Genomic DNA, 16173 nt, shown 5'->3' on the forward strand with positions numbered 1-16173 from the left:
GTGTGTGTGTGTGTGTGTGTGTGTGTGTAGTATACATAGTGTGTGTAAACAGACGAGTGGGGTTACTGATAGAAATCTTATGGAAACAATATATTCTCTGTTAAAGACTCCCTGTACAGCCTCAGCTCCATTTTGCACGTAGATGTATAGAAAGCAGAGCTCTGTTCTTTCCTCCAGCTGAACTAGAGCAGGACAGGCAGGCAGGAGCGCTGGCAGGATGTGCATTTGTTTTTCCACTTGTTCTGTCCGCCGCGAATCGGCGAGCATTCCACCACAGCGCTCGCTGTGCTCACGAATGACCTTCTGACTGCCTTGTCATTTCTATTGATTTAGCTGTTGTGTAGGAGAAAGGAGGGGGGTTGGTGAGGTAATACGGGGAGAGGGAGAGAGGACTCTGGTTCCCTGGCATGAACTGAAAATGGAACTGTGTGTGCTTTGCCTTGTTGTGTTCTTCAAATGACCCTCAAATCCAGCTGCAGTCAGACTGCCTTTCCTCGCCTTTCACTCTGTGGAAGTGGGATTGCTGTGGATCCGTCTGCCTCTCTGCTGAGGACTGAGGAGGAGATGAAGAGAGGAAGGAAAGGGAAGAGGGAGCTAGGGAGGGACTCCTTACTGTCATTCCTCTACCCTAACCCCACTGTTATTGTTCCCATCAGGGCTGTAGGCTCCAGTGTGATTTCCCAGCACCAACACCGCCTCCACCTCTACCGGCTGGCCTAACCTGTCAGTCATCTGAGACCTGCTGATTGACAAAGGCCTTGTTTACCTCACCGGGGCTCGAACAGGCTTAACGGTTACGACAGGATATTTGTCAGAGCTAGGGCACTGTGTCATGGCCCCTTCATATAAACAGAGGGGCAACAACAAAGAGTCAGCAAGATGGACAGAAATGCTGACATTCAAGAAAAATAGGGAGATATTTGAAGGATTTCTATCTTAATCAAATGCTGCCCACCCACTAAATTATTGCTAAAGTGATGGATGCAGTGAGTAGTCTTCCTCTATCACTGGGTCCTGTAGTTTCATAGCGAGCGTTAACCTACAGTGTTCTCGGGATATAACCAAATCTCGCCGACACTGTGAGAGACACATGACTGCCAGTCCCAGTGATTGAGAAGCGGCTTTATCTTAAACCTATCTCCCACTCTGAGGATGGGAGGAACGGCGATGTTTCCGTATTTCGCTGTCCATCAGATAAGTTTATAATCTATTGCACAGCACCGACAGGAAAAAGGAGTTTCCGTTTGTGCCACTTTATCAATACAGTCGCCCTCCCTCTTCCTCCTTCCTTCTTCTCCTTCTTCCTTCCTTTACGTCTCACACAGGCTTCTTTCTGCCCCCCTCTTTTTTCTTTTTTTTTAGTTTTGAGAAATCACCTGTGCAGCTCCCATCTGCCTAGACACTGATAACACCAGTTCATTCAGCCAAGTCCAGCTATTGGCTGACCTGCATCCAATTAAAAAAGTGTTTGAAGTCTCTGGAAACAACAGAGATGGATGAGGAGACAGAAAGATACAGACAGAGAGAGACAAAGAGTAGCACACAAGTGAGTCGCTATCGACGGGGTGGGGACTGTCTTTCCACAGACTGCCCGTGAGGACGGTCACTCAAAGTCAAAGGAAACGAAGAACAGAAAAAGTGCTGGCCACAAGTGTTTTTCTCCAGACACACTAGCTTTATCACACCATGGAGATGGATGCTCCAGTTGGATTGCTATTTTGGATCTTGCCTGAGTTCCTCATAGACCCATTAGGTGTCCTGACTAGCTCCTGGCCCCTTTTATTGCATACTCGGGTTTTACATTTGCTCCCTTAACCATCATTTCTGTTTGATATGATATTCTGGGACCTAGAGGCATATGTAAAAAAAAAAAAAAAAGCATTCAGACAGGGCCAAGTCCTAGTGCATATTTAGGTGCATGATGAGGTAAAAGTACACTGAGTATGTTAAGTAACAATCACTCAGTACTCTGGGAAACTTTGCACAATGCTTAGCCTCTCTTTATGCCTCTCGTGTTTTACTTTATATTGAATCATACTGTGCTCGCAGTATGTTTGAAACTGAATATAATAATGTCTATATTAATATATTGAAAGTAAAATGAAACTAAAATTAAAAACAGGTTGTGGTTTATGACCACAGTAATTTTCATGCACCACATCAGATTGTTTGATGTCTACATGGTTACAAGTTGGGGTCCACCCCTTTGGACCACTTCTAACAACTACCGACCTCACCATTATATACTTCCTTTGGTAAAGTTGATTTGTTTATGTGCTGTTTAATTATTGTACAATAATGGGGGGGTTTTCTAAGAAATTGTTGGATTTTTGAGATCCTGTCACCAATCTGTACAGCAAACATTAGCCAACTGATAGCAGTCTCCCTTTACCACCACAACCAGCTGGAATACGGGTCCTGATACACACCTGTATGCTTTTTCCACATCTGACGCCTAATGGTGTTACAGTTTGGATATGGATGCTGTCAGGGGAGGATATCGCTATAGAAAAAATTACCTTTTCTTCAACAGAATCAAAAGGGGATATACATTGTTTATTTATTTCTGACTCGTGATCAGTTTACTATATGCAAAAACGTAAACAGTAGTTGGACTTTGTGTTTAGAAGCAGCATTTTAAGCTGCTTAGCTCCATTTATACCTGATTTTGATTTTGGACATAAGCATCAAGAGGAAGTGAACAGATTCTGACAGCTTTAACAATCAGCTAACTAGGCAGTGGTGCAAAAAAAAAATCTGCATACAAATTCATATCTGTTAAAACTGGTTGCTTAACTTGAACGTTGGTAAGGACGTGAGAAGCATAAGCTGGGCTCCACCTACAGTAACTATTGTCATCTCCAGTAGATGGAACCAGGAAGCAGGAAACTGGTCTGCAAACTAAGGCAAATATACTGTATAAAACTCCCCTCCAGTTGTCTTCCTTAGACCTCTTCCAATATATCAGGATATAACGGATTAATTTAGTCAAATCGTAACCAGTGTCCCAAACGGGAAGGCTTGCGTGTACAACAGGAATTGGAATCATTTTTTCATGTTGAGTCATGTTTAGGTCATTTTTTTGGCCTGAACATCCCTCTCCCTCTTTCAGTCTATTGAAGTGCTCTCAGCTGAACTGGCATAGCAGAGCTTTCATTATATTTTGTACAGTGACACTAGAGAGTGGTGAGGGGAAGGACTGTCTGGATACCAGATTTGTGGGGAAAAAAGGAAGTTGTCAGAATTGGTTATCTAGTTATTCTGGCAACAACACGAGCAGTCCGATAGATGTGAAACTGTTTTGGATCTAGATGATTAAAGAAAACAAACAATAAAACAAACTGAGAACTATTCAGGTATTAACCGCAGATTTACTTTTACAACATGATTTGCTGGGTAGTGCATTGAATCTTTAGGGCCTTGTGAATGGCATAGTCAGTTGGTGATTTGATGAGTCTGTTATTCAATTAATTTGGTCCCAATAGATGGATTGCAATTAGTTTATTTACAGTATGTCAGAATGGGCAGAGAGTGAAGCCAAATTTTTGTGCATGGTGCCCGGAAGAGCAATATCAGTAATTTTAGTGTTGTCAAAATGATTGCTGAGCACGCTGACAACAATTGTGGTTTCCTGTGAAATGTCTCAACTGTTGGATGGTCATTACACACCTAATCTTCCCTCAGCATGAGTTATAATAACACTGGCATTCTGTCATGTAGACCAGACTCGTGGTCTTAACTCTGGGAATGTTTTTAATTTGGCAGAAGAGAGCAAGCTCTTGGATGTAAAGTGTCGTTTAAACACAGGCAGCCATAAATGACTTTCCCTAGTAAAATGCTGTCTAAAAATACCTACAGAAAATCTTGTGTTTTACATACTTTGTAAGTCCTATATTCTGCTTAGAATAATCATAGTGTGATGCAGGCATAGCATGACTCAGATGTGAGGAAGGTGTAGGCTTGTAATGATGGAGACCATGGTCACTCCGTATCAGCAGTCTGCAGGTTTAATGGTCTCTGCTGGGCTCAGAGGAAGTACTGTGGGCATTGGAGAACTTCAGGGACATTAGATGAGTCATACACAGAGTCTCAGGTGTGTGTTTGTGCCATGCATGCCCACACAGAGACTTGCACACACACACATTAGTGGTAATCTTAACTTCACAACCTCCTGACAATTAGTCACTTTGATTTCATTATTCACTGCTGGGTGAGAGAGGGGGAGCCCACTGTTTGAGCTCTTTCAACAACTTCCTGTCTGAGAGCAGCAGTCAATAGATGATGGAGAAATGATGAAACTGAAGGGGCGTGTGGATGGAGGAGGGGATAGTGGGGAATAGATGTGGAGTAGATGGGGACCCATGGATAAGTAGTTGGATGGATAAAAGGGGGAGATTGATCAATGGCCTAGATCAAAGCATTGTTATTGAATGTGCTCACCCTACATGTTGGACTCTGATTTTTGATTAAAGTGAAATTGGACTCATTTCCAGCTCTGTATTTTCTTATTGCAACTCTTGACTTAGAGGGAGGGTGGACTTCAAGTTCTTGAAGTCCACCCTCCCTCTAAACCAAATTTCTTTGCATTGGCTGACCCTCGCAAACAGAAGGTTTGAATAGCAGGTGGGCGGGGCTTCTGTTCACACAGCCAGAATTGTGTGCCTGAGATAACCATGTTGCCTCTCTTTAACATCTTACAGATTCAAGAGTATAAAACTGAAAAGTATCTGAATATTTGATAAGAGCATCCAACCTTGTAGCATTAAATGGTAAACGGACTGGTGCTTATAAAGCACTGTCAACTTCACATCCTCCAACTAAATGTACTTCTCTGCTCTTTCTGGGCACTTGAAATGCTTTTATACTTAAAGCCACAATCACCCACTTTTTACCTTTCATGCACACATTCACAGATACAATTTAGGGTTCAGTATCTTACCCGAGGTTGACGTACAGAATGAGGGAGCTAGGGATAAAACAAGTGACCTCCTGGGCTTCAGTAAACGTATGACAGGAAAATAAGGAAAAGCATTATTGGTCCACTTTCAGTAAATGGGAAAGGTAGGGAGATTCGACACAGAACAGGAGTGTGTCATTGTTAAAATTACTCTTTTTATATAGAGTTGTAGTCCACTGCCTGCCTGCAACCAGCTCTTCCCATAAAACCAGCGGCTGGGTCACTACTTTCAGCAGGGTTGGCATTATTTTTATTTTTTTAATTTTATGAGCTGTGAGCACATTTATGGTGGTCAAACTATAGGAGCCAAAGCCACAGGTCACCAGATGAAGCTCACACTGTACATGTCCTCATATAATCAGTCTTAAGAAAAGCTCAGCAGTGAGCATTGTTGCCTCACAGCAAGAGGGTCCTGAGTTTGAACACAGTTTGCTTTTTCTCCTTGTATCTCCCAGTTTTCTCTGGGAGCTCTTGTATCTTCTGCCACCAGAAAAACAGCCTTTGTTTTTACTGTCTATGTGACCTTCATAAGTATTCGTATTTGTTTCTGGCCCACAGACATTCAAAACCTATAATTTCACATTGATGAGTTAAACATTTTTTTTATATTTTTGGGGTTTTTTTGTGTAATTAAAACACAGATATAAGATACCTCTAGGTTAGTCAAAGTTTTTAGGTTGTTTTGTCCATAAAGAGCTCTCACAGCTTTACTGTCCCTACCACAGAGGAATTACTGATGGGCCCATTTGACCTCCTTTTAGACAATCCTGACTCAAGCACTCCCTCCACTTTGGTTGTTCTGTGTCATGGTGAGCGTCTCTCTGCTTGGCTGCCTCATGTGTGTCATATGTGTTGGTGAGTCAGTGAAAAGACCATCAAAGCCTGAAGCAGCGGGAAGAATCAACGAGATGGCAAACCTACTGTGGGTCACCCCAAAAACGAACAGAATAATGTCACTTTCTCACATATGACTTACTGCGGCTCCTTATTAAGGCCTGCAAACAATCAGCACACAGTACACATACCATTAAGGTAGTAAGGACAAAGTCACCATGGCAACTGTCATGCTAAAGCTGAGCTTCATTCTTCATTATAAAATGAGGAGCAGTAGCTCCTCCGATGTTGCATTGTGGGTAATTCAACCGTACGCCGGAGTTTTATTTTCAGTTTGATGGCGTCGCGGTCGATTCTTTTTTACCCTTGTTCTGCCGCTTTAATTTCTTCTGTTCATTCAAAATTTAAAGAGCACAAACACACGTCCTGCATACAAGTGTGCATCAACCAGCACCTGTGAATGTCTATAATTAAACAGCTTGTGCTTATAGTGCTGTGATTACATCTTATTTCCCTTGTTGACCTTTAGCAGTAGCACTTGTAGATTTGTTCTCATGTGCCGTACTTAACATTACATGCCAGCAGACTCCTTAACGGAGCCATTTGTCTTAGTCCAGCCGAGTAACTGCGCTTGTTGAATCTGTTCGTTCTGTCCCGTTCGACGAGGTGACCATTCACTGATGTCACTTTCAAGATGGCTTTTGTGGCCTTCCTCTACCCTTCTCCTCAAGGAGAGACTGTCACCGTAACAGTAGGAAGCTTAATTATTCATCTGCAGTTTGAGATGAATAATGGGTAGTATTGATCCAGAGGATAAGAAGATGGGATCCACCTGTCTTAAGTGGCCATGAACCTGATGGCAATTGCTCTCTCTTTCTCTTTTCCTCCCTCTCTCATCCTGCTGTCAATGTGTCAGTAACAGGTCTTTATCAGTGGGTCACATTTGACTGTCCTCTGTCGTATTCCACTTAATTGAGTTACAGATGGCTTCTCTTACAGTACGATCGATGGCTGAAGTCTCTGAGGCGTGGAGCTGTATGCATTTCATTTTACTGATGTATGATGCTAACTGTGCTGCTAATATTACTGGCTTCCAGGAATAAAGTGATTAATTAGGTGTAAAAAGCAAACTTGAATCATACTATTATAACATCACACTCAGTGCCAAGACCGTCCCACCATCTGGCTTTGTCGATGTTTACGTCAACATCAGATATTTATAATCATATTGATTGGCAGCAATGTGATACAAGAGCCAATAGCTGTCATAGGTTTGGACAGGCTTTAAAATATCTATTTGTGGAGAAACAAACATAGGTTTCTTCACTCTAAGCCAAAGATTTGACCTCATGCTGCAGAATTGTAAAGAAAAGCTTTGAAAAAAGGGAGTTTTATGAAGCTGTAGATGTCCTATAGGTTGGCTTTGTGCTGGGCAACAGGAACTATAAAGCTAAAAATAAACATTTCATGGAAGAGACGGCAAATAGCACCAAGGAAGAATCAATGCTCTCCGCTTTGACTCTGCAGGAGCCCTGCTGATTATTAACTGTTCACCTTCCAAACTAAAACACAGAGAAGCTCTACTGATGTTGGCCAAATACCAAGGACACATCACACATGATGGAAGCACTAAATGGAGGGTTGTAAATATTTCTAGGATGCTTGATGATCAGTTATGACATATCAGTAGTCATTTCTAATATCTGGGGCATACTGAAGTGACCGGATTATCCTTCTTTTTATGGCCACGTTATAAATACACAACCAGTGCATGTCTGTGGATGTCACTGTCTTGTCACAGAGACTTTTCCGCCTTCTTGATCCAGATCTCCTGTCCTCCTTGAGACAGCATATTCATCAAGCTGATGTGCTGCTGTTGTTTGAATGAACAGTAAGACTCTCTGTACAGAGGCAATGAGATGACAAATCATGCGGATCCTCACTACTGTCATAAGGAGTCCAAGAGCAGTTGTTAATCACAGAGCTGTGTGGAGGACTTTTAAGATGGGAGACCTACCTGTCACCACAGCCTCTCTTTGTCTTCCTTGTGGTTCCCCTTCAGTGAGTTCCCTTCTGTACTGAGAAGAGAAAAGCAAGGAGTTGCTTCATAGTGCTCCCGTTAAGGTTGCTTTATTAAAACTACCAACAAATGTTGGCTATGACAACACCTGCCTCTGGTGGTGTAACAGCAGATGCAGTTTAACTAAGGTTCCCACAATTCTGAGGGCAGTGAAATAACTTTTTTGTCATTTTAACAAGCAGCAGTGCTGCAGCAGTAGTAAGATATGTGTGGTTCGCATTAATTAGAGATAACTGATCTGAAGTTTTGGAATAAGCTCAAACCCCTAACAGTCTTCTCCAGTCCAGATTTGTAAATGCCTATTTGCTCCACAGATCCACTTCTAGTTTCGTCACCACACCCTCCTTCCCCTTATTTTCTCTCTAACTCTGTCTGGCCAAGCTTGTTGATTCATCGATTTGCATTTGTGGTTGTTGCTAGTGAACAGTGACCTTAAGGATAAACTCCATAAACAAATGTTGCATGAATATGTAAAATGTATGGGCAAGGGTATAGTATATAAGTATAAATAACACTTGCATACTATAATAACTATGAATAAATAAATAACTTTGAAGGGTCTGTATTTTTGGTATTTGAAAGGTTTCTGTTTCTGGTAAAATTGTCGTCCATATCCTATTGCCCAATCGTGTTTGAACTGCCTTTGTTTGTATGTAGGTAAGCAGTCCAAAAGAGGGTTGGGTGCTAACTACTGCATCACTGTGCCACGCAGTGCACTGGACAACTTAATACGCTTTTTTTACCCCATTTGACCGGTGGGTAGAAATGGAATTGTTAACCTGGATATCGACTGGCTCTGCTGGTAGCTAGCTGCTAGTAAATGATTGGTTACCCCAGAATGTTACCACATCCATCCTGTTCATAATACTGCAAATATGCAAGTATTTCAGTGGTTTCATCAGTGAGCCTCAATCAGTGATAGTGTGATAGTGACATTTCTTAAAATGAAGGGGCCAGTTTGTCGTGTTTTTTGATCAGCAGTACAAACCCAATGATAACCACTAATCGTAATCACTGTGCTGTCCAGTCTTGCTAAAACTGAGCATCGAAGTCTTACATCAAATTGAGCATTTTTGCTTAAAAAATGATTGTAAAGTTATCAAGCTGTTACTCAGCGAATCATCAACCATGATCACATTGTTTTTAACCAGAATTTTGTTTTTAAGGCAGTTCTTGAAAGACCTAGGAACGTTGTTTACATGCAGTTTGAGACAGTTTCTATAAGTGGTACAGAAAATAGATTAAAACTGTGATCACATAAATGGTCATGTTTCAGTAATTACCAGCTAAAAACTGAAATTATACTTCTTTTCTATGTTTGTAAGCTTGAAAATATTCATATTTATTTAATGTTTATCTTCACGTTGTGCCTGCTTATCAGCTAATCAGTTTGTCTTTGGTTGGTACCTTGTAGAAGTCCTGCTGTCTGTGAGTTCGATGCTGTTTGTTCCTGTATTTACTGCCTGTTTGCTGTACAGCTTTCGTTTATCTTAATCTCAATTTTGATTGAATCATTGAATTAAATCTGGCGTGATGAGCAGGGACTGAAAATCTAAAGGTATCCAATAGCATTTTGAAATATGAAGGACACTTTTCTAATTTGATTTGTTTCTGAGAAAATGAACAAATCAACATTTAATAAAGCTGGATGATTGAATCAGCTCGGCAGACTACTGTATTATTATGTATCTCCCTTTTTGACCCTTCAAGGGAGATGTTTTTGTGGAACGGGGCAGATCTGGATACATACACAGTTTCATACAAAAATACACTTTTGGATACATATTTCACATGTATAACATACAATTGTCTGCATACTTCCTCACTGAAGCTGGTGAAAAATATTATTGTTTTGAATTTAGAATATTATGTTCATAGTAGTGTATAAACACATAGAGAGTGAAAAGAGGTGAGCGAGGAAGAAAGACACAATGAAATTATGGGAAGCCAGCAGCCTAGGCCTATTGCAGCAAAGCCTTGGGAGGGTTCAGGGGCACCTGAGCGAGTGCTAACAATAAGCGTTATAGAAGGCTAAAGGAGAGCTTTGCAGGTTTGCATCATCTGTGGTATATTTCCGCTTACAGTGAAACCTGTGACTGTCACTGAGCCAATCCATACTGCACAATGCATTGTGCAGTACTGTTTTGTTGGGTTCCACACATTGGTGATTCAGGAGGACTGCCTTCCAGCAGCGTGACTGACCTGGTTGAGCTGATTAGTTTGTTCCCTTCCAGGTAGGACAATAAAATCCCAAAGTCTGGGTTAGCACTCAGCATACACTCTCTCAACCCAGATTAGTGTAACCCTGGCTAATTCAGGCTCCACTCCAGCTCTCGTAAGGACAGGACAGACAATAACAGCGATTCAGTAGTTAATTTGTCAGTTTCTGAGATTTCTGACAATTTCTGCGCAGGTTTCGTTTCGACGCCTCTCCGGCTGTATATTGTTGAGCTTCCAGATATGCTCTCTCACACTCTTTTAATTGCTCAGTAGCGGAGGATGTTCCCACCAGTAAGTGACCAGTATCACAAGGTACATCAGCTCCAAAAGCTAATGAGCTGTGCTATGGACCCCAAACAAGTGACCCAGCAGTGTTACTGTCACTATACGTCTATGATAATTAGCCTTTTGCTAGTCAGCTCTGCAGGATTTCTGCCATCGTTATCTACTTTTCTCAGATGACTTTATTGTCACTTACTCTAATAGGGTCTTTCCGGAGATAGTGGGAGCCCGATATATCAATAGCTTCTTCTTAAGTGGGTGATTCATTGCATCATCAATGAAGTGTCTTTACTGAAACATTTCAATATTTTTAACCAATTAAAATAATCAGAGTAGTTGCAGTCAAGCATGGTGCTGACACTGATGAAAGTTGATTAGTGTTCGATCGACATGCAGCACAAAGAAAACATGTCCAGGATTTTTCTGGGCTCGAAACAGGACAGGGTGACTGAGCGTGAACATGATTTATGTACATGTCATTAGGTAAAGAATGTGTGTAACCTTAATTAGCAAAAGTCAAAGCATTTTCTGTGTTCTTTGAGCATTTGATAAGCAAAAGTAAAGGTGGGAAAATAAATCCTGATAATAAAAAACACTTGTTAGGTGTATCCAACTAAAATTCGATGGATACAAACATGTTCTATATGATGTAAAACCCATGATGTCCCAGAGCCTTTTACCCAAGGTTGCAAGTCTGTTTATTTTATTTCATGTTGTCCTGCACACTTAGACAAATTTATTTCCGTCAGCTGAGGAGCTGCACATGAGTGTATCATACTGATGTCCTATTGCAGTGCAGCAGAATATCCACTTTGCAGTATATTGTATCGCTTCATCTTGTGATATTATTATGCAATACAGTGGCACCAATTTGTGAATGTGCTAAAGAGGGCAGTGTTAGTGTTTCATGAAACGCAGTTTTTTTTAGTGGTTTCTAAGTTTGTGTATTTTCTGCTTGTGACGAGCTTCTTCAGATATAACGTGCAACTGCCTCACTCGCAGTGGTTCCGTGTTACTAATGTTCCAGCTTGTGACTGTCCTCTGTGTGTGTCTCTGCTTGCACATCTGTCTGTCTGTGGAGGAACATCTTCCTGAAAATAGTCTGTCATGTCAGGAATTTGAAGAAGCCTGTCATTCCTCTGTGCTTTTCTAGGAGTGTTTCCATAGATAAGAAGAAGAACAACCGAGTCGGTCCCATGACTGCTGCACTAAAACACACAGTGTCATTATCCTGTCCTAATTATGCACAGTTCAGAGTCAGCCTTGCCTATCTGGTTTTTAAGGGTTCTCTCCCCCGAGCTCACTCTTTTCTTCCACATGCTCTTTCTGCCATGGTTGTCATCCTTATTTGGGAGCTAGAAACTCCCACTGGACATGTTAGACGCTTAACTAGTTCTGACTCTTGGTGCACATCTTTCTTGTGTGGATTTTAACTGGTAGAGACATGCATACGCACCTGTGTCACACTGCAGGATGCTGCAGCTGAGCACAGAGTGCCGCCACAGCAGCACAACAACCTGCATGATGTTGAACATCAAATAACATGAAGCACTACAGCTTCTTCTGCTTGTTTTTTTCCTGCTTGATATGGTTTAGGATGATTTGTTTAGAAAATAAATAAAAGTTGTTCATATAAAGCAGCTCTTTGAGTCCAGCTCCTCAATTATGAGCACTGGCTGGTAATATTTGATTTACATTCAGTGTGAATATTGTTGAATTTCGAGCTATTGATAACACAAAATATTGTTTTTGGATAACAGCAGAACCATACTTTCTTATATAGCAATTGCACTTTTACACATTTAGCTACCTTGCATCTGAAACAGCCCCAGTCTGCACAGTGCGCACCTGTGCGTCCGTCTGTGACAGTGTTGATGGGATATTAGTTTTGATATGTAACCAAACAACCAATCGCACTCACATTCACTCCCGCATTCACACCTATGAGCAATTTGCTGTTTCCAATTAGCCTAACCACTGACTGCATGTCTTTGGACTGTGGGAGGAAGCCGGAGTATCACATCAAAAAAAGATTTCTTAAAGGCTTGTCAGTTTGTTTTGTACACCTGGGTTAAGAGGAAGCTAAAATGAAAGTTGTATGCAGAGGAGCTGCTTGTTAAGTTTGCCACCACCTTTAAATTTGGCAGATTTCTTGTAAAGTTTGCGTCAGGCTGACATTAACCACCCCGTCTCTCTCTCGAGTAGCAATTCCTGTGGCATGTAGCAGCACAGCAGTTTCATTACTATACTTATTTTAAAGCTTTAGGTATTAATTGTTTCTCTGATACAGATTTATGAATATATAAATCTATTAATAAATTATGCTATGTATCTTTGAAATTAAGCTAGCAGTTTTGAAGTAAGGAATTGACTTGCTTGTCGACTACTGACACAGTAATGCTGCAGTCACACTAAGGAAGACAGTGGTTGGAGACCGTGGCACTACCAACATTAATGCAACCATGTGCAATAAACTTCAAAAAGGTTGCTTTAAAGATGGGGGCCAGATCTGCACCCACTCACAGTCAGGGGTATCTTCAGAGTGATTTTGGTAACCAAACGCCAGTAAGACTGCTGTATTTGTGTGATAATGCAGCGATTAACTTTCTTACTTTTAGCTTAGTTGAGTAGTCTACATATTTTTTCCAGTATAGTGGACTAGGACAAACACAGTCTTGAGCCTGTTTATCATGTTAATAATGCTTTAGCTGTTTTATTTTTAATTCTTGGGAAAAAAAGGCAGCATTTTTTAAACAGTAGGTTACCACTCTTAACCTTGTGGGGACATTTGAATGAGCAGATCTTAGATGATAAGCTGTGATTATAGTGTTTTCAGGAAGGGGTTTAGTGAACATTAGATTAGAAAACCTACCGTTGGCATCGAGTTTTCGAGTATCTATTAAGTTAAGTGATGGAGAAAATGGAAAAAAAGGTACAATAATTGTTTGTATTCATTGTTGTAGTCTTTGTCTGTGCTAACAAATAAAACTGCTTCTTGTTTTTAAATGAAGAAAACTTGCTACACGAGTGGTTCACAGGGTAACACAAGACTGCTGCTGACATTCGTGTCAGTTCACATTTCTGCTCGCAACACTACATCCCATGGGAATCTATTTCTGGTCAACAGCTGACAGCTTTAATCTGCATAACATCCCAAAATCTAACATGCAAAACACAAGCCACATTAAGCCCTTTAAAGAAATCATTTCACAGCTCTTCTCTTCAGATATTCTTTATCCGTCTGTCATCATGTATTGTGCTCCGTGTGTCAGTGTGTACGTATGTGAACGGGTGAATGAGATATGTATAAAAAGCAAGGAGTGCTGTATGAGAGCCCATTTATGCCTTCATGTCTGACGTGTGCAGCTGTAAAGAAATGCCCTGAGCCGGAGCAGCAGTGTGATTTTTCTGTCCTCTCTCTTGTTTTGTGGTCCAGGTGGAATCGCGGGACACATTGAACAGCATTGCGCTCAAGTTTGACACCACACCCAACGAGCTGGTTCAGCTGAACAAGCTGTTCTCCAGAGCAGTGGTGCCTGGCCAGGTGTGACCCGCCGTGCACGCCTTCACTGATATATTCAGCTGCACCACTTCATCACTGTCCTACAGCAGCCTCACATCCATCCACAGCCACCCACTGACTGCCTGATCTCATAATGACTGTGTTTGACATTTCATAATGCATTCGCAGAGCTCTAAACATTTTCTGAATGTAGCTGGAAAAACTGGAGATTTTAGGGAGCATTACATGCTGCATGTGTTTAGCCCTCTACTTTCTCCCTCCCTGACTCACTAACCACATCCCTATTCTCTGTATCCCTCCTTAATTGCCTGCTAATTACAGCATCACTTGTCCCATTAGGATGTAGTTCATTGCAAAAGACCTATTTTGTTTCTATAAAGGAATAATGATACGTCTCCCAGTGACGCTGTAGTTCCGACAACATGACACAAACTACCCATCTTTAGCCTGCTAAACACGCTGCCAGTTTCCACGTCTTTGATGTTTCCTTCCACAGCAATAGAGCCAAATTTGAAATATGTTTTTTTTTAAACGGGGAAAGTGACAAACATCCAAAATGATATTTTGTCTCTGTATTTCCTGGCTTGAAAATCAAATCCGGTCGAATGGAGATGAGCCACATACGCCAATCCCGCTGGCATCCCACCCTTTCTCTGTCTCTGTCTCTCTGCTCTCGGCAAACAATGCAGAGTTGATCTGCGTCCAAACAGTAGGGTGCTGACAGCACTTACTGAACCTTCGTCTCTACGTCTACTGCTGAGACAGACGCTATAACACAGCAAAAGCAGCTCCATGGTTTTTACCCTGAAGCTTTATCTAGATTTCAGCTCAAAATCCCTCCCTTGTTGAGACCAAACATTGGAAGAACCTTGTATAGACTTACGACTAAATAAAAACCTTAGTGCAAAATGTCTAACACAAAAAACGAACCGTTTTTATTGCAGTGCATAGTGCAGATGTCACTGCAGAGGTAGCACTTCATTAGAAGAAAGTCTGCCTGCCAGGATTGATTTTTCCTAAAAAAAGAAAAGTTTGCATGATGATAGAGATCTGCACCTAAATATGGAGCTAAAGCTAAGACACAATTAGCTTGCCTTAACATGACTGGCTGGCCTTAATCCAAAAGTTGCAAAATTTCCCTGTGAACACGTGCAAACGATACTATGTGTCCAACCTCACCAAGTAACCCCAGGTAGCATCTCATCACTAGTAGCTGCTTATTATTATTATCAATCTCCTTTCTGTATTCTCTAATACGACATACACAAATTTAAATTAACTGGGCGGAATAGAATAAATACAATCTATCAGCATGGACTTCATTTACAATATGTATCTTTTAAACATGAAACCAAACACACATTACATCTGTCTCTGATTGCAAAACACTGACTTACCTTCATGACTGTCACTTTCCCTCCATGTGTTAATTGTGTTATTATCATGAAACTGTTCACTTGATTTCATGTTATTTGCCATGTCACATTTGTTGAGCTGTGTGAGAGATTCTCTACCTGTTGTCTGTGTGTGCGTGCGTGCATGTGTTTGTCTTTGGTGTGAGGTGCACAAATGTGGTGCTTGTGTAAATACAGACGTGGATTGTGTTTGCAGGTTCTGTACGTTCCTGACCCCGAGTACGTCTCCAGTGTCGGAAGCTCCCCTTCCCTCAGTCCCATCAGCCCCTTGTCTCCCACCTCCTCAGAAGCTGATTTAGAGAAGGTGACGGTATGTAGACCACACCTATGACGCACAATCTCACATGCTAGGAACATTTTCCTGTACGGGTAACTAGTCTTGTCACGTGTCACTCTGATCGCCTCCCAAAGTGAAGAGTTCACTCTTTCTGTGCTGGCAAACGCAGTGAAACAGTGTTAGTCTCTGTGCCTCTGCTGCGTATGTGTGGTATTTTATCATTCTAAGCACTGAAGTTGACATGTGTTACATATATTCGCATTAGCCTGTAATGCGAACTGGAAGGAAAGCCTAAAATTCTCTTATATTTGGCTCTTAAACGGTCCTCATTATCTCAAAAAGTATTTGTAGAGGGCTAGTAAGGGAATTATGTTGATGGGGTTTTTACAAAACTATTCAATCAATCAATCAGTCTTTATTTATAAAGCACTTTTCATACAAAAAATGTAGCACAAAGTGCTTTACATAGTTAAAAGCAGCCCACCCCACCCTCCAACTCACTCCCCACACTCTCATTAATATAAATGATGTGAATACACACATATCCCCCACCACCACCACCACCACCACCACCACCACCACCAC

General features: G+C 41.4%; 1 protein-coding gene and 1 long non-coding RNA gene across 4 annotated transcripts in view; one reads left to right on the top strand and one right to left on the bottom strand.

Annotated features, from left to right (window-relative positions):
* Positions 1 to 16173, top strand: part of oxr1a (oxidation resistance 1a) — a 168129-nt gene that overhangs the window by 122020 nt on the left and 29936 nt on the right. For all 3 annotated transcript variants that reach the window (XM_040013142.1, XM_040013145.1, XM_040013144.1), the window contains 2 exons: positions 13810 to 13917; positions 15508 to 15621. In XM_040013142.1, coding sequence (XP_039869076.1) covers positions 13810 to 13917; positions 15508 to 15621 — 222 coding nt within the window. The remainder of the gene's footprint in view (positions 1 to 13809; positions 13918 to 15507; positions 15622 to 16173) is intronic.
* On the bottom strand, positions 1736 to 16108 carry LOC120722241. The gene is made up of 3 exons (XR_005693387.1): positions 16097 to 16108; positions 4718 to 4727; positions 1736 to 1841 (listed from the first exon to the last, which is right to left on the bottom strand). It is a non-coding gene; the product is annotated as an uncharacterized LOC120722241 (long non-coding RNA).

Source organism: Simochromis diagramma, unplaced genomic scaffold (assembly GCF_900408965.1).
Source record: "Simochromis diagramma unplaced genomic scaffold, fSimDia1.1 OVJJ01000618.1, whole genome shotgun sequence".
Classification (NCBI taxonomy): Eukaryota; Metazoa; Chordata; class Actinopteri; order Cichliformes; family Cichlidae; genus Simochromis; species Simochromis diagramma.